This window comes from Pristiophorus japonicus, chromosome 9 (assembly GCF_044704955.1).
Source record: "Pristiophorus japonicus isolate sPriJap1 chromosome 9, sPriJap1.hap1, whole genome shotgun sequence".
Lineage (NCBI taxonomy): Eukaryota > Metazoa > Chordata > Chondrichthyes > Pristiophoridae > Pristiophorus > Pristiophorus japonicus.
In genome coordinates this window covers 90069151-90088123 of record NC_091985.1, presented here as the reverse complement: position 1 = coordinate 90088123, position 18973 = coordinate 90069151, and the positions used below count along the sequence as shown (strand labels likewise).

The window sequence follows — 18973 nt, the reverse complement described above, 5'->3', positions numbered from 1 at the left end:
TCACATTCATAGTGAGGTAGCTCTTTCTGTTCATGAATACAGCAGCATTGGGGGTAGGGTGCATGTAGCCACAAGTACAGTCAATTATGTCCTGTGGAACATTGTACAAGTGGAAAATTGTTTCCTCCTGCTGTTTGATTTCCAAATCGAAACTATTGAATTCACTGGCCCTGGCAAACAATGTATCACTGATCTGCATGATGCAAGTGCACACTGAAGGTTGGAAGATGTGACAGAAATCTCTAATGGTTGCTTGAAAATAATCTGCTGCATAAAAGTTTAATTCAGCTGTAGCCTTCAAAGACACTGACAGAACCATCCCTGTCCTGGAAGCAGCTCCCAAGTCTGGCTGCAAGAGTATGCATAGCTCTGTTCTGGCTTCTCTCAAGAATCTTCGGAGGTAATTTTCACTTTGAATGCAGACAGAAAACTGGCAGTTGCAAATCAATGAATTCAATGAAAAGGAAAATCAGGTGGAATGTAAAACAGGTGACCAATGTGCAACCATCATCATCATATGTGGTCCCTGGAACGAGGATGACTTGCTTCCACAACAAAAAGGATGAGTTCACTGATGTTTCAATGGAGGACCCGATATTCCAGTCCTGAACTCCAGGGGTGGAAGATGCCTGTGCATGGATTATTTTAACGTGTGGTGACCGTTGCACATCAGCCACCACACGGGCTTGACAGAGCTAGGCCTTTATCCAGCAGTTTTCCAATCCCATCTCCCAATGAAGGTATCTTCAGATATATCCACAGACAAGATCCTGGTTCTGTACACATGGGTAACAGCATAAGGGCAGAACCCAATTGAGCATCTAAAGTTTAAATATAATTGTCTGGTATGTCTCCTTTCATTAGAACATGCAAATTAAGTGGTATGCCCATAGGCTCTTGCAAGTTCAGCACACTAACACCATTTGCTGAAGAAACTGGCACAGATGACTGATGTAATACAATTTTAAGAGGATATCAGGAAGACTCCAAGAAGTTTGGTGAACAACAGTAATGTAGCAGGGAAATAGTAATGCAGACAGCGTTGCAACAATTATATACTTTTAAGAGAAAGATCCAATTGAATGTAAGAGGCCAATCTTGCAGTGCTGGTTTTGCATGCTAACAATGTCGGACAGGAAAAGACCCTCTGGTCCATTGAGCCTATCGCACACAACTGCAATGCCTTGCACATCACAATATAAACACTCCCCTCTCCACCACACTCCATCTGAAAGCCATGGGAGAGGCAAAAAAAAGATAAAAACCCAGGCCAATTAGGGAAGAAAAAAATCTGGAAAATCACTCTGCAATCCCCTTAGGTGAGAAACTAGTCCAGGAAACCACTCTGGCCATGATCAATGTATATGGGTACTTAGCCCATGGATTCCTATTCAGGGACTCTTCTCCCATAATGTGCACTTGCATTATTTGCCTCATTTGCATCAGAAACTGGGGCTTTAAGGAGATTAGCACACAACTGCTGCAAAGGCTGCATGCGCCTGAGGTGCTTCTGGGTCATGTTGATGAGCACCATACATATTGGGTGCTCCATAGCCTCAGTGCCCCGTAATATGGAGCACAGATGTCAAAGATTGTATTGTTTAACCTTAATAGAACAATTTTTAAAAATAGCACCCTGGTGGGAAGACCACCAATCGCAGGGCTCCTTCCCACACTTCTTCATTGGGTGGTAAATAGTTGGACAATGTGCCCACGATTTCCCAAGATATGCTGCCTGTGGATGAGATTTCTTGCTGGTAGAATAATTTTTTTTTACATCAGTTATTACATGTTTTGCTGCTCTATTAAATAAAGGCTTTACTTTAATTTTCAAACTTATATATGTTTCATTATTTACATTCTATTAAACCTTCCGGGGTCCAGCCATATATTGGTTTTCTATGAATGTGTTTTTTTCCCCCTTTTGCCTAGATAGTGTAACATGTCCATGTTTAGATCTTGAAACCTCTGATTTAATTAGGGGCAGCCTCTCATAAGAGGAGTGAAGAATGATGGCAAGACTGAATGAAAAAGAAAAGACAAGAATGAAAATCAGGAGAATAAGGGTTGACAGATTAATGTCACACAAGCTAAGAACACACAAAGGCCACATCTGTTCTTGATCTGCACTCTGTCAACATCTTATTTATTGCTGAGAGGATGATGTGTTCAGTGGTAAGTTCAATTAGAACAGCAGAATGTAAATCCTCTTAACAATGTATAAACAATGTAAATAACAAAACTGACAGAATAAGTTTGAAACATTTTTATTATTTGACCATCACAAAGAACGTTTAATCATATTTTATATTCACACCAGGTTTCAGGAGACTTTTTAACACTTAAAAAGCAATTCATGCACAATCATTAAAAATGACTTGAACACCATAGTTGACAGTTCATTTATTTCCATTTCTATTTTCTTATTCACATACTTTGACTGCAAAACTAATTGATTCATATTTTTAAAATAAATCAAGTGTTTTCTTAAGGCATCCTTGCAATGAGCCTCCAAAAGAGTTTATTTTTAATATGATGAAAATGAACAGTTTAATAGCACCTTTCGAGAGAAAACTCACCCTCAGTTTACAGTTCTACAGAGGAGGATCCTTTTGTATATTAGTGCAATCTTTTTCACATCACTCTTTTTAAACAGTAGATAATTGCTTGTTTTAATAGCAAAGAAAAGCTTCCAATAAGCAGCAATCATGCAATTAGAGGCACTCAGCTGAACATGAACAATGGTAGCACGATTCCAACTAGCTGCTTCGGCTGTGAGCTGGGGAGCAACGTAACATCATGCTCTCAGTATTTGGTGGTGAAATGACTGAATTCCAGTTTGGAGATCTCTTTCTCATTTGAAAAATGTGCCCGGTCAATGCGAGAACTTGGACTTCCCACTTTGCTCAACCAATTCTTCCTGTAGAGAGAAACAAAGGAGTATTATACCATGATCTTAAAATTAATTCCCCCACCACTTCGTTAACTGCAATCTCTAGCCAGAAGTGCAGGTAGGTAACTGGTCCTTGGGCTGTGAAAGTGCTGCTGTGTAACCAGTCACTAGAATTTCATAATACCAGTTGGGTTGACACGCCTCAGATTTTCCTTTTCCTCTCTGCATCTCTCTTGACGGCTTGGTTGACATCCTGATTATGCAGGAGTTGCACCATGATTTAATCTGTTGTTGCATTTTACAGTGAAACGGAATAATTAATACACAATATTTTAAAGGCAATGCTGTGCACTAGGAATATTGATGCACTTTTTGTACCTGCACCCTAGCTTTTAGTGACTTGTGTACCTGGCCAGCCCAAACTCTGCTCCTCCACAATTCCTAGGGCTAGATTTTCCACTTTTTTTGCATGCGTAATGCCCACTTAACGTCCATTTTAATGGTGAAATTATGTATAACGCTCAGATATCGCCCATTTAGCCACAAAATGGAAACTGACGCCCATTTTTCGGACACTTATCGCCGAGGGTTACTTTTCCCGTGTGTGTAACGCCGGGATAAAATAATACCAGCAGCCCACTTTTTTGGGTGGAATCATCAGAATGGACGAAACCAACACCCATAATATCGCCCAGCGTTATTTTCCGCATGTAATTAACGCTGAGGTTCAATGATACCGACTGCCCACTTTATTTTGTCGTAAAGATCACATTTGCCGAAACTAACGCCCAGGAGATCGCCCAGCGTCACTTTCACCACCTCGCACACATCTCGCCCACAATATCGCTCACCCAAAAATCCGCCGGGAAAAAGTGGGACTAACTGGAACTACTCACAGCATTATGGACGCCATGTTCTAAATCACATGTCGCACCATTTAAAAGGCTGCTCTGCTTCAACCTCGGGGGATCTTGGATGTACTCTGGAGGTCTTTAGAGGCGATGTGAACATCTGAACCAACATCGTTATCATACTGTGAATGATTGGAATTTAACGGGTGTCTTCGTCGGGACATTCATTCTTTGTAACCAATCGGTGAAAAACAGATAGCTATAGGAATGGGGCCTGTACTTTCTCACCCTCTCTTGATGACCAAATACATGTTGCAGACTCGAGATGGCAGAAGGTACACTCCACTGCATTATGTGCCCAATGTAAGACATGCCAGACTGATGAGGAGGACCAGACGTCACACCCCCTGCAAGTACAGGGAGAAGCAGTCTTACCTCGACTTGACTGACACCACCTGCCTTCGGAGACTGTGCTTCCACAAAGAGGTTATCACTGAGGTATGCCAGCTCATAAGGGGAGATCTGCAGCCTGACAGCACCATCAGTACTGCACTGTCCATCGAGGTCAAAGTTACCACGGCATTGTCGTTCTACGCGTCGGGTTCTTTTCAGGCCTCAGCTGGCGACATTTGCGGTCTGTCTCAGCATGCCACACATTGCTGCATTACACAGGTCACTGAAGCCCAGTACGCATGCAGGATGGACTTTATCAGCTTTTCTATGACCAGGGAAGCTCAGACTGAGAGGGCTTTAGGATTCTACCAAATTGCTAACTTCCCCAAGGTGCAGGGAGCAATAGACTGTACACATATCTCGATGCGGGCATGTTTTCAGGATGCAGAGGTTTTCAGGAATCACAAGGGATTCACTCCCTGAATGTGTAACTCGTTGTCGACCACCAGCAAATTATTATGGCAGTGAATGCTAAATTTCCAGGCAGCATCCATGATGCTCACATCCTGCGTGAGAGCACTGTATCTGACTTGTTTAACAATCAGCCACAAGGTCAATGCTGGATGCTTGGTGACAAAGGATATTTGCCACCTGGCTGATGACCCCCTTGCGTGACACCCACACCGAAGCCGAGAAGCGATACAACGAGAGCCACAGAGCCACTTGCAATATCGTGGAGAAAACCATTGGAGTGCTTAAGCAGTGCTTTAGATGACTGGACCACTCAGGAGGCGAGCTCCAATACCACCCTGAGCAGGTAGCTCAATTCATGGTGGTGTGCTCCATGCTGCACAACTTGGCTATCAGGAGGGGACAAGAATTGCCTGATGAGTCTGACAGGCCACCTCACCAGAGAAAGGAAGAGGAGGATGAGGAGGTGGACGCTGACATTGGCCCAGACAATCAGGCTGACGCTGACGCCATGCCCCCGTCCCCCTGTAGACCGCATGAAAGGGCCCGTGGTGGCATGATAGTTGCAAGACTCTTATGTCAGGAGCTCATCAATGAGTGCTTTGCCTGAAAGAATGTTGGTGGTATTTACAAAGCTGACACACTGCTGGGTGTGCAGGTCATACATCAATGGTGGGCATCACCTTGGTTACAGTTAAAGTTTAAGTTGATTGAAGTTAAGTTTAATTCTACACTTTGATGTTAAGGAATCACCAGCATGTAACGGTGCAGCTATCTGAGCCAATGCGCAACAAGGTTTAGTTAAATACAAAACATTTAAACTGAACATTTGTCTGAAATCATAAATATTTCTGTAAAAACCAACCCTGCCCCCCTCCTCCCCCGTTTCTCCTCCCCACCTGTACCCGTTCCCCTTCCCCTCCTGACTCCAAGCCGCCTGGCCGAGGTGCTCCTCAGGCGATGCTTCATTGGGGGAGGGGGGGCGTCGGGTTGACGGCCAAACTGCTGCTTGGATGGATATGGGAGAGGACGGTCTCGAGGTGGGAACATGCTCCGATCCAGAAACAAGATGTTGCTCCTGGTTCTCATGTGTGGTTGGCAATGGGGGTGCGGCAGCTTGGGGTGCAGTGCCACATTCCGAGATCACTGGGAGCCCTCTGCCACCAGTGTTCCTGGCTACCAGCTCCAGGGCCTCCACCATCCCTTCCATGTTATATCTTATTTGTTGGACAAAAACCCGGTGCCAACTATGTTCTTGGTGCTTAATAGGTTTTTTGCTGCTGGTGAATCTCCCTCGTGCCTCCCACAACAGCCAAACAAGCACATACCACACCCATACATGCTTTCATTTCCTCTCTGCTTCCTCTCTCTGTCTCCTCTTCTGCGCATGTAATGATGACCCCTGGCCTCCTGAATCGCGGGAAGCGAGCGTTGCCATGCCATTGCTAAGGACGGTGACACTTTATGGCAGAAGGTCAGAGAGATTTAACGCTACCGCCCATTTCATATCGCTCGTGTTAATGCCTAATTTAAAAAATGGAGACTGGGGCTTTGGGAATGAGCGACAAACCGGCGATCCGAAAACCCATTTTTACCGCCCACACCGGAAATAACACCCATTTTTGGCTGATCTGCACAAAAGTGTAAAATCTAGCCCCTAATCTCTCACCATTAAGAAAATATACAAATTTGCCTTTTTAAGTTCCAAAATGGATGGCCTCACACTTCACACAGTGAACTCCATCTGCCATAGTTTTGCCAACTAACTTAATCTGTCGATGTGACTTGGGTTGGAAATTGGTTTGAATGTACCAGCCTGCTTCCATTTAAACAACTTACTGTGCCTCCAAACTTGTAATCCTGAATATACAACTCTCTATTCCTTCATTCAAGTCATTGATGAATATGGGGAAAAGCCCCAATACACATCCCTGGAATACCACTTGTCACATTCCACCAATCTGAGAATGAATCCTTTATTCCTACTCTCTGTTTCCTATATCCAAACTACAAATGTAACGCTCCTATTTAAAAAAAGGAGACAGAAAGCAGGAAACTATAGACCGGTTAGCCTAACATCTATTGTTGGGAAAATGCTGGAGTCCATTATTAAGGAAGCAGTAGCAGGATATTTGAAAAAGCATAATTCAATCAAGCAGAGTCAGCATGGTTTTATGAAAGGGAAATCATGTTTGACAATTTTGGTGGAGTTCTTCGAGGATGTAACGAGCAGGGTGGATAAGGGGGAACCAATGGATGTGGTGTATTTGGATTTCCAGAAGGCATTTGATAAGATGCCACATAAAAGGTTACTGCACAAGATAAAAGTTCACGGGGTTGGGGATAATATATTAGCCTGGATAGAGGATTGGCTAACTAACAGAAAACAGAGAGTCGGGATAAATGGGTCATTTTCCGGTTGGCAAACAGTAACTAGTCGGGTGCCACAGGGATCAGTACTGGGGCCTCAACTATTTACAATCTATATTAATGACTTGGATGAAGGGACCGAGTGTAATGTAGCCAAGTTTGCTGATGAACAAAGATGGGTGGGAAAGCAAATTGTGAGGAGGACACAAAAGATCGGCAAAGGGATAGAGACAGGCTAAGTGTGTGGCCAAAAATTTGGCAGATGGAGTATAATGTAGGAAAATGTGAGGTTATCCACTTTGGCATAAAAAATAGAAAAGCAGATTATAATTTAAATGGAGAAAAATTGCAAAGTGCTGCAGTACAGACGGACCTGGGGATCCTTGTGCATAAAACACAAAAAGTTAGTATGCAGGTACAGCAAATAATCAGGAAGGCAAAAGGAATGTTGGCCTTTATTGCAAGGGGGACAGAGTATAAAAGCAGAGAAGTCCTGCTACAACTGTACAGGGTATTGGTGAGGCCACACCTGGAGTACTGCGTCCAGTTTTGGTCTCCGTATTTAAGAAAGGATTATATTGCATTGAAGGCTGTTCAGAGAATGTTCACTAGGTTGATTCTGGAGATGAGGGGGTTGACTTATGAAGATAGGTGAGTAGGTTGGGTCTATACTCATTAGAGTTCAGAAGAATGAGAGGTGATCTTATAAGATAATGGGAGGGCTGGAGAAGATGGATGCAGAGAGGATATTTCCACTCATAGGGGAAACTAAAACTCAGGGGCATAGTCTCAGAATAAGGGGCAGTCCATTTAAAACTGAGATGAGGAGGAATTTCTTCTCTCACAGGGTTATAAATCTGTGGAATTCTCTGTCCCAGAGAACTGTGGAGGCTGGGTCATTGAATATATTTAAGACAGAGAAAGATAGATTTTTGAGCAATAAGGGAATAAAGGATTATGGAGAGCGGACCGGGATGTGGAACTAAGTCCATAATCAGATCAGCCATGATCATATTAAATGGCGGAGTAGGCTCGCGGGGTCAAATGGCCGACTCCTGCTCCTATTTCTTGTGTTCTTGTGTATTTCCAGCCGTCACAAGGTTGCCTTCAATTCCATGCACTTTTATTTTTACTAGTGACCTTCTCATAAAATTTAACTGGGTTAGTCGGACATGACCTAACTTCACAAATGCATGCTCTCTTTGATTAGCTCAAAGTTGTTCAAATATTCAGTCACTCTGTCCCTGGTGATAGATTCCAGTAACTTTCCCATAACTGAAAATAAACTGACAGGTCAGTAGTTTCACATACTAGTCATACTATTTTTCCGTTACCATTTTCGTACTTGTATTAAATCCAGTAAGTTCCTTCCCTTGACTTATTTTTAGGATCCCTTGTACCACTGATATGTTGCCCTCTCCTGTAGAAATGAGTACAAACTATTTAACAAAAATGGCATTTCTTTATTATCCATTATAGTGTCACCTGCATCTGTTTTTAATGGGCCCACATTTCCCCTTACCTCTCTCTTTCAATATATTTATTAAAACTTTTACTGTTAGCTTTGATAACAACATAAGAAATAGGAGCAGGAGTAAGCCATACGGCCCCTCGAGCCTGCTCCTCTATTTAATACGATCATGGCTGAACCGATCATGGACTCAGGTCCACTTCCCTGCCCGTTCCCCATAACCCCTTTTCAGTTAAGAAACTGTCTATCTCCGTCAAATATATTCAATGTCCCAGCTTCCACAGCTCTCTAAGGCAGTGAATTTCACAGATTTACAACCCTCTGAGAGAAGAAATTCCTCCTCATCTCAGTTTTAAATGGATGGCCCCTTATTCTAAGATTATGCTGTCTAGTTCTAATTTCCCCTTTCAATGGAAACATCCTCTCTACCTCCACCCTGTCAAGCCCCCTCATAATCTTATGCGTTTCGATAAGATCACCTCTCATTCTTCTGAATTCCAATGAGTAGAGGCCCAACCTTCTCAACCTTTCTTCATAAGTCAATCCCCTCATCTCCGGAATCAACCGAGTGAACCTTTTCTGAACTGCCTCCAAACCAAGTATATCCTTTCGTAAATATTGAACGCAGTATTCCAGGTGTGGCCTCACCAATAACCTGTATAACTGTAGCAAGACTTCCCTGCTTTTATACTGCATCCTCTTTGCAGAAAGGCCAAGATTCCATTGGCCTTCCTGATCACTTGCTGTACCTGCATACTAACCTTTTATGTTTCATGTACCAGGACCCCCAGTTCCCACTGTACTGCAGCACCTGTAAGTTTTGTTTCATTATACCTTTTTGCATCTCTTATTACTTTGTTATTCCCATTGTTGTTTATTATAACTCTCATAGTCTGCTGGATTTAAATTGTTCCTTGCAGTTGTGTAACCCTTTTCTTTTATACTGTCTCTAACCTCATTTGACGACCATGGTTGCTCAACACTACGTGGAGTTTTTGCATTTTAGGTTGGATGTACTGGATTTGTATTGTACCAAAAATCTCTTTGAATACTTCCCACTCTCTGTAGGTTTACGCATTAACATTTCAGCTCAGTTTACTGTGGCCAATTTATTTTTCATCCCTTTGAAGTTTGCCTTTAAAACCTTGATTTGTGACTTTCACTTTTTCCTCTCAAACCTAATATCAAACTAGTTATGTTACTGAATTAGTAATCCAGAGGCCTAAACTAATAATCCAGACAAATCCCACCATGGCAGTTTGTGAATTTGAATTCAGTTTAAAAAAAATTAAATAAATCTGGAATAAAAAGCTAATATGATGATATCGGATTGTCGTAAACCCCCAATAAAACTCACTAATGCGTTGTACAGAAGGAAACCAGCCATCCTGTCCCGGTCTGACCTAAATGTGACTCTAGACCTACCACAATGTGATTGATTCTGCCCTTCTAGCAAGCAATAGAAGAACAGGTGTGACATCCGAAATCCGGAAACCCCGGGATCGAGGCCATTCCGGATATTTCCAGATTTCGGAACGTCTTTGCCTGGGCTGAAGTAGGTAGGGGAGAAGAGAGGGGGGGGTTGGGCAGGGGAGGGGAGGGGGGGTTCGGGTGGGCCGAGGCCGGGCAGCCGAGGCGGGACAGTCTGGATTTCGGAACATTTTCCGGTTTCCGGATGACCCCGCCATAAATCGGCCCGGTGTCTGAATTCCGGAACATTCCAAGTTTCGGAACTCCGGATTTTGGACGCTCAACCTGTACAATAAGAATAAAACTGGAACCCCACTCGGCTTAGGCATTGAATAATGGATACTACGATAATGGCAGTCGATCCAGCAAAGTACTCCTCGCTAACATCTGGGTCATGACATCAGGTCACACTTGGGCAAGGAAACCTCCTGCTGATTACCACTGACCGCCCTCCCTCAACTGATGAATCAGCAGTCCTCCATGTTTAACACCACTTGAAAGAAGCACTGAGTGTAGCAAGGCTGGGTGACTTCAATTTCCATCACCAAATGTGGCTCGCTAGTGAGCTGACAAGAGTCCTGAAAGACATAGCTGAGAGAACCAACAATCTACATGACGTTGTCCTCATCTATCTACCTGTCACAGATCTGTCCAAGACAGTATCAGTAAGTGTGACCACCCCACAATCCCCCTTCACACTGAGGGCACCCTCCGGCATTACCACCGTGCTAAATGGGATAGATTAAGAATAGCTCAAAACTGGACAAATACGAGGCACTGTGAGCCATCAGCAGCAGCAGAATTGTATTCCACCACAATCTGTAACCTCATGGCCTTGCATATCCCTCAGTAATACTATTACCATTAAGTGGCAGGGTACGAATCCTGGTTCAATGAGGAGTGCAGAAGAGCATGCCAGGAGCAGCACTAGGCATACATAAAAATGAGGTACCAACCTGATGAAGCTTCAACACACGCTACAGACATGCTAACAGCGGAAGCAGAATGCTAAGCGATGACAGAGCTAAGCGATCCCACAACCAACAGATCAGATCAGAGCTCTGGAGTCCTGTCACATCCAGTCGTGAATGGTGGTGGACAATTAAGTAACTAACGGGAGGAAAAAGCTCCATGAATATCCCCATCCTCAATGATGGCTGAGCCCAGGAAGTGAGTGCAAAAGACAAGGCTGAAGTGTTCACAACCATCTTCAGCCAGAAGTGCCAAATGGATGATCCACCTCAGGCTTCACCTGAGGTCCCCACCATCACAGAGGCCAGTTTTTAGCTAATTCTATTCATTCCACATGATATCAGGAAATGGCTGAGTACACCGGATACAGCAAAGGCTATGGGTCCCGATAACATCCTGGCTACAGTGCTGAAAACTTGTGCTCAGAACTAGCTGTGCCTCTAGCCAAACTCTTCCAGCACAGCTACAACACTGGCATCTACCCGAAAAAGTGAAAAATTGCTCATTTATATCCTGTCCACAAAAAGCAGGACAAATCCAATCTAGTTAATTACTGCCCCATCAGCCTACTCTCAATTATCAGAAGTGATGGAAAATGTCGTTGACAGTGCTATCAAGTGGCACTTACTCACCCGTAACCTGCTCCCCGATGCTCAGTTTGGGTTCTGCCAGGACCATTCAGCTCCAGACCTCATTACAGCCTTTGTCCAAATATTTACAAAAGAGCTGAATTCTAGAGGTGAGACTGACTGCCCTTGACATCAAGATAGCATTTGACTGAGTGTGGCATCAAGGCGTCCTAGTCAAACTGAAGTCAATGTGAGTTAGAGAGAAAACTCTCCACTGGCTGCAGTCATACCTAGCAAAAAGGAAGACGGCTGTGGTTGTTGAAGCCCAATCATCTCAGCCCCAGGACTTTGCTGCAGGAGTTCCTCAGGGCAGTGTTCTACGCTCAACCATCAATGACCTTCCCTCCATCACAAGGTCAGAAGTGGTGATGTTCACTGATGATTGCATGTTCAGTTCCATTCGCAATTAGTCAAATAATGAAACAGTCTGTGCCCGCATGCAGCAAGACCTGGACAACAACTAGTCGTGGGTTGATAAGTGACATTCGCGCGACACAAGTACCTGGCAATGATCATTGACAACAAGAGAGAGTCTAACCAGTAAATGGTATTACCATTGTCGAATACCAGGGAGTCACCACTGACCATAAACTTAACTGGATCAGCCACATAAATACTGTGGCTACACGAGCAGGTCAGATACTGGGTATTCTGTGGTGAGTGACTCACCTCTTGATTCCTCATAGCTTTTTCACCAGCGACAAAGCGCAAGTTGGGAGTGTGATCGCATACCCTCCACTTGCCTGAAGGAGTGCAGCTCCAACAACACTTAAGGAGCTCAACAGCATTCAGAACAAAGCAGCCCGCTTGATCCACCACCTTAAACATTCACTCCCTCCACCACTGGCGAACCACAGCTACAGTGTGTACCATCTACAAGATGCACTGTAGCAACTCGCCAAGACTTCTTCGGCAATACCTCGCAAACCAGTGACCTCAACCACCTAGACAGATAAGAGCAGCAGGTGCATGGGAACATCACCACCAAGTTCCCCTCCAAGTCACACACCATCCTGATTTGGACATATATCGCCTTTGGACATATATCGGTGGGTCAAAATCCTTGAACTCCCTCCCTAACAGCAGTGTAGGATTAGCTTCACCACATGGACTGCTGCGATTCAAGAAGGTGGCTCATCACCACTTTCTAAAGAGAAACTAGGGACAGGAAATAAATGCTAGCCTTGCCAGTGATGGCCACATGCCATGAATGAATAAATAAAAATGTTTTTAAAATCGTAACATGGTCACTATTCACAGGATGTTCCCTGACATAAAGATTTTTAATTAAATCTAGTTTGTTACTCATCACTAAATCTGGGATGGCCTTAACCTTTGTCGATTCCAAAATATATTGTTCTGGAAAACTATCCCGAATACACTCTAGACATACATTCTTAGCATCCTCACAGTGAATGCCCGCTATCCAGGGAGCGTACATGATGCTTTCATCGTGTGTGAGAGCACTGTCTCACGATGTTTCAGCGACAAAGGGAACAGTGCAGTTGGTTGCTCAGAGACAAAGGATACGCCCAGCCACCTGGCTCATGACCCCCCTCCGCAACCCACCACAGAAATGGAGCGGAGCTACAATGAGAGCCATGCAGCCACCCACAATATCATCGAACAGACAATTGGGGTGCTCAAGCAGCAATTCTGATGCTTGGACTGCTCTAGAGGCAGCCTTCAATCCTCCCTTCAACAGGTCTCCAAATTCATTGTGGTGTGCTGCATGCTACACAACTTGGCCATCATGAGGGACCAGGCATTGCCATTGGGGATTGCAGGCCCACCTCAGGAGGAGGAGGACAATGAACAGGGGCCTGGCGAGGCTCCAAATGGCCAGCCACACCAGGAGGAGCACCATCCACGGGGGAGACAGTGTGGCGATGCTGCCGGACTAAGCCGCACGTTGCCGCCTCATAATGGATCGGTTCTCTTGAATGGAGGAAACATAGAAACATAGAAAATAGGTGCAGGAGTAGGCCATTCGGCCCTTCGAGCCTGCAACACCATTCAATATGATCATGGCTGATCATTCACCTCAGTACCCCTTTCCTCTTTCTCTCCATACCCCTTGATCCCTTTAGCTGTCAGGGCCATATCTAACTCCCCCTTGACTATATCTGATGAACTGGCATCAACAACTCTCTGCGGTAGAGAATTCCACAGGTTAACAACTCTCTGAGTGAAGAAGTTTCTCCTCATCCCGGTCCTAAATGGCCTACCCCTTATCCTTAGACTGTGACCCCTGGTTCTGGACTTCCCCAACATCGGGAACATTCTTCCTGCATCTAACTTGTCCAGTCCCGTCAGAATTTTATACGTTTCTATGAGATCCCCTCCCATTCTCCTAAATTCCAGTGAGTATAAGCATAGCCGATCCAGCCTTTCCTCATATGTCAGTCCTGCCATCCCGGGAATCGGTCTGGTGAACATTCGCTGCACTCCCTCAATAGCAAGCACATCCTGCCTCAGATTAGGACACCAAAACTGCACACAATACTCAAGGTGTGGTCTCACCAAGGCCCTGTACAACTGCAGCAAGACCTCCCTGTTCCTATACTCAAATCCCCTCGCTATGAAGGCCAGCATGCCATTTGCTTTCTTTACTGCCTGCTGTACCTACATACCTACCTTCAATGACTGATGTACCATGACACCCAGGTCTTGTTGCATCTCCCCTTTTACTAATCTGTCACCATTCAGATAATAATCTGCCTTCCTGTTTTTGCCGCCAAAGTGGATAACTTCACATTTATCCACATTATACGGCATCTGCCATGCATTTGCCTATTCACCTAACCTGTCCAAGTCCCCCTGCAGCCTCTTAGCATCCTCCTCACAGCCCAGCTTAGTGTCATCTGCAAACTTGGAGATTCCTTCATGTAAATCATTAAGGTACAGTGTAAATAGCTATGGTCCCAGCACGGAACCCTGCGGCACCCCACTAGTCACCGCTTGCCATTCTGAAAAGGACCCGTTTATTCCCACAGTTTGCTTCCTGTCAGCCAACCATTTCTCTATCCACATCAATACATTACCCCCAATACCATGTACTTTAATTTTGCACACTAATCTCTTGTGTGGGACCTTGTCAAAAGCCTTTTGAAAGTCCAAATACACCACATCAACTGGTTCTCCCTTGTCCACTCTACTAGTTACATCCCCCAAAAATTCTAGAAGATTTGCCAAGCATGATTTCCCTTTCATAAATCCATGTTGACTTGGACCGATCCTGTCACTGCTTTCCAAATGTGCTGTTATTTCAGTCCCTGGGGATTTATCGGCCTTCAGTCCCTTCAATTTCCCTAACACTATTTCTTGACTAATAAGGATTTCCCTCAGTTCTCCCTTCTCGCTAGACCCTTGGTCCCCTAGTATTTTCGGGAGGTTATTTGTGTCTTCCTTAGTGAAAACAGAACCAAAGTATTTGTTCAATTGGTCTGCCATTTCCTTGCTCCCTATTATGAATTCACCTGATTCTGACTGCAAGGGACCTACATTAGTCTTGACTAATCTTTTTCTCTTCACATATCTATAGAAGAAGCTGAGGGATGAAGCTAATACTGCCCGCGCTATGTGCCACTATAATGGCACATCTCCGGTTAAGTGTGCAATGATACACAAGACGCCAATGGCAAACTGTATAAGTAACATTTTACTCAAAACAAACAAACCACCCCCCAAATAACCAAACAAAATACAACGTCCTGTTGCAATGCACTGAACCACAATGAAGTGCAGCAATGTTCCTTAACAATTCTAACTACATGTTCCCAACGTGGTGCTCGTCCTAAATTAGACTTGGCCTGACCTTTCCCTCCCCTAACCTTTGCTCCCAACCCATGCCTACTGCTCCTCCTCAGTGAGGCCTCAGTGTCTACAGCAAGGCTGCTTGAGGGCTGCTGTTGTGTAGGGCAGACAATGCAGACAGCCTACGACGATGCCCTGGACCAGCTCTGGGCGTGGAAGGCCTGGCTGCGGACTTCTCCGCCTCAGCATCAGTGGTAGCAGTCTGTAATAGCTCGGGTGTGAACCGCGTTCGGTGCAGGGTCGGAGTGGCAGTGGTAGGAGCCGGAACGCTCTCATCTTGAGGAAGGACAGCATCTTCCATTTCCAGGGGACCACTGCCACTCATACGGGGCGGAGCCTCAGCATCCGGAGCACGATGTGTGACCACATCTTGCTGGCCTGCTTTGGTACTGTCACTTCCCCATCAGACTGTGGGGAACACAGAGAGGACGGCAGCAGTCAGTGATCGCATGACATCATCTAGTTGTTGCATGGCTTGGGCCTGCGATGCAATTGCAGCTCTTCTTGTGCCACGTGTGCCTTCCATAATAGAATAGCTGCTACCCTATGTTGTGTATGTGTAATATAAGTATACTCCCTATACACTCAATGTACAGTTACATAAGACTACACTGGATGCACCTTCACACTGTGTATATTATGTTTGTACCACCAGAGGGTGCAACTGGTGGAGACCTAGGCGTCACCTGTACACAACAGGTAACCAGGTATAAAAGGGAGCCCACCATGCTGTACCCTCACTCGGGAGCTGCAATAAATGGACTAAGGTCACAACAGTTCAAGTACAATACCTTACCTCGTGGAGTCACTACGAGAATGCTTACAGACACAATAACTGGCGACGAGATTACGAATTTCCACGTGAAAATGGCTAACCTTGGCACGTTTCAACAATTCGCCGATGGGGAAGATTGGGAGGCCTTTGTCGAAAGGCTCAAACACTTCATTGAGAACGACCTGGCGGGAGACAACCCGACCTCGCTGGCTGATAAGTGCAGAGCTATCCTGCTCAGCAGTTGTGGGCCCACCGTCTATGGTCTCGTCAGGGACTTGCTAACCCCAGCGAAATCAACAACCAAAATATATGAGGAGCTCGCAACGCTGATACAGGAACAACTCAAACCTAAGCGGATGACTCATCCCCAGGACTCTAACTCAACAAGTACTGTGAATCGTCTGGCGCCCTTTAGAGGCAAGGCTGTTGCAAGCAGTCTCTCTCAGGGAAGAGAGAACAGAACCCCGTGTCCCGCAACCCTGAATCCGTCACATGGGGCCAACCGGCTAACCCCATGCTGCCACTGTGGAGGAAATCACAGGGCCCACTGGTGCCGCTATAAAGACTATACATGCAAAGGCTGTAACATGAAGAGCCACCTCCAGCGAATGTGCAAGAGAAATTGTACTCACCGAATCGATGAAGAGAGAACCCATGAGGCAGCTCAGCCCCACGATGAGGTGTACGGAGTATTTACCTGCACCACTGAGAGTTCCCCGTTGAAAATGGAAGTTGAAATCAACGATGTTCCAATCATGATGGAGATGGACACAGGGGCGAGTCAGGCACTGATGAATCAGGCGGCCTTTGTGAAACTCTGGGACAATCCAGTCGCACGACCTAAAATTATCCCAATCCAAGTGAAGCTGCTCACTAACACAAGCGACACCATCCCAGTCATTGGCAGCGTGGATGTCCAGGTGTCCCATGACGGCGCGATGCACAAGTTACCTTTGTGGATCGTTGCTGGTGATGGTCCAATGCTGCGAGGAAGAAGATGGATGAAAAAGATCCGTTGTAGCTGGGAAAACCTCTAGCTTCCGGCGATCGAGGTCCTTCTGAAAAAGATCCGTTGGAGCTGGGAAAACCTCCAGCCTCTGGCGATCGACGTCCTACACGGCTCCGAATTTGGATCCAGCACAACACCTGAGAAACCAGCCGCTCAACTCGACTGCGTGGAGCCGAAACAGACCGCTCAACCCAATAGCGAGATGATCCAGCCAAAACGACCTGATCTCATCTTCCAGCCTCCAGTGGTAGGACTCCGGAGGAAGAAAATCGGTGCAGAAGGCAACTTCCCTGCTTTCGTGGCAGAACCTAGGGAGAAAAGGATCACCGCAGCCTACCTCATGGAGAGAAAGAAGATGGCGCCCGCACCACGAGGTGAAGCGCCTGAAGTAAAGATGGCGGCAGCCAGACCACGAGGGGCAGCGTTGATGGAGCAACACGTGATGCCGAGCAGCGAACTGGATTGGGGTAAAGATTGCAAGGCCCTTTTAAAGGAGATCGGCAACCCATCACAATTAAAGGGACAGCTCCACTCTTTATACAGCGATGCCGGTGATACATATGTAAGCGATGTAATTGACAAATTCAAGTATATAAATGTAACTAACCATGTTAAGCCAGGCGTTTGCAGTTAGAACCAACGTATTGTGAGAGTAAATGAAGTAATGATGTGCGATGCTGAGTTCTACATGTACGCTGACAAAATCAAGGGCAACCTCCCGTCGGAAACACCCAGGTCCAGCGGGCTACCCGATAATGTAGCCTGCGCCTCCGGGACCAACGTGATGCTCCAGGGAGCGTGGCCACACACAGAGGGAGCATACCAGCTGCAGGGCCAGTTATCAGCGGACGGCAAAGGCACCACTACTGGCAACCTGCCCCTGATCGGCTCGACCTCTCTGGCCATCAGGGCCAGTACCGGGAGCAAGAGGCAAGCAGCCTCCAGCTCTCCCAATGGGACCTGGGATGACCAGGTTCCCCCAGATTCCGTAGGACCTCAAAAGTAGTAATCTCGGGATTGTTACCAGTGCCACGAGCTAGTCAGAGTAGGAATCGCAGGATAGCTCAGATGAATACGTGGCTTGAGCAGTGGTGCAGCAGGGAGGGATTCAAATTCCGGGGGCATTGGAACCGGTTCTGGGGGAGGTGGGACCAGTACAAACCGGACGGTCTGCATCTGGGCAGGACTAAAACCAATCTCCTAGGGGGAGTGTTTGCTTGTGCTGTTGGGGAGGAGTTAAACTAATATGGCAGGGGGATGGGAACCAATGCAGGGAGACAGAGGAAAACAAAATTGAGACGAAAGCAAAAGACAGAAAGGAGATGAGTAAAAGTGGAGGGCAGAGAAACACAAGGCAAAAAACAAAAAGGGCCACTGTACAGCAAAATTCTAAAGGGTCAAAGTGTAATAAAAAGGCAAGCATGAAAGCTCGGTGCCTCAATGCATGAAGTATTCGGAACCCAGGAGAGGGCTCTGAGCTAGTTAGAGTGGGTGAGAGCTCAGATGAACAGGACCCCAAGAAAGAATGCAAAAGGCAGGAGGCAACAGAGCAGAGTAGCACTGGGGTAAGTGTAAACCACAAGGTGATAGGAAGGGACAATATGTATGAATATAAAGGGACAGCAGGAGGGGTAAAATCTAAAAATCATGGTTTAAAAACGTGTATTAAAACACTACCTAAATGCACACAGCATTCGAAATAAAGTAAATGAGTTGACGGCACAAATCATTACAAATGGGTATGATTTGGTGGCCATTACAGAAACGTGGTTGCAGGGTGGCCAAGACTGGGAATTAAACATACAGGGGTATCTGACAATTCGGAAAGATAGACAAGAAGGGAAAGGAGGTGG

At 45.7% G+C, this 18973-nt stretch overlaps 1 protein-coding gene across 1 annotated transcript in view; it reads right to left on the bottom strand.

The window, feature by feature from the left end:
* Positions 1–2284: 2284 nt before the first annotated feature.
* LOC139272645 (acylphosphatase-2-like) overlaps positions 2285–18973 on the bottom strand; it is a 213118-nt gene continuing 196429 nt past the window's right edge. The window contains exon 4 of the mRNA XM_070888721.1: positions 2285–2920. Within this exon, the coding sequence (XP_070744822.1) occupies positions 2806–2920 (115 nt within the window). The 3' untranslated portion in view covers positions 2285–2805. The remainder of the gene's footprint in view (positions 2921–18973) is intronic.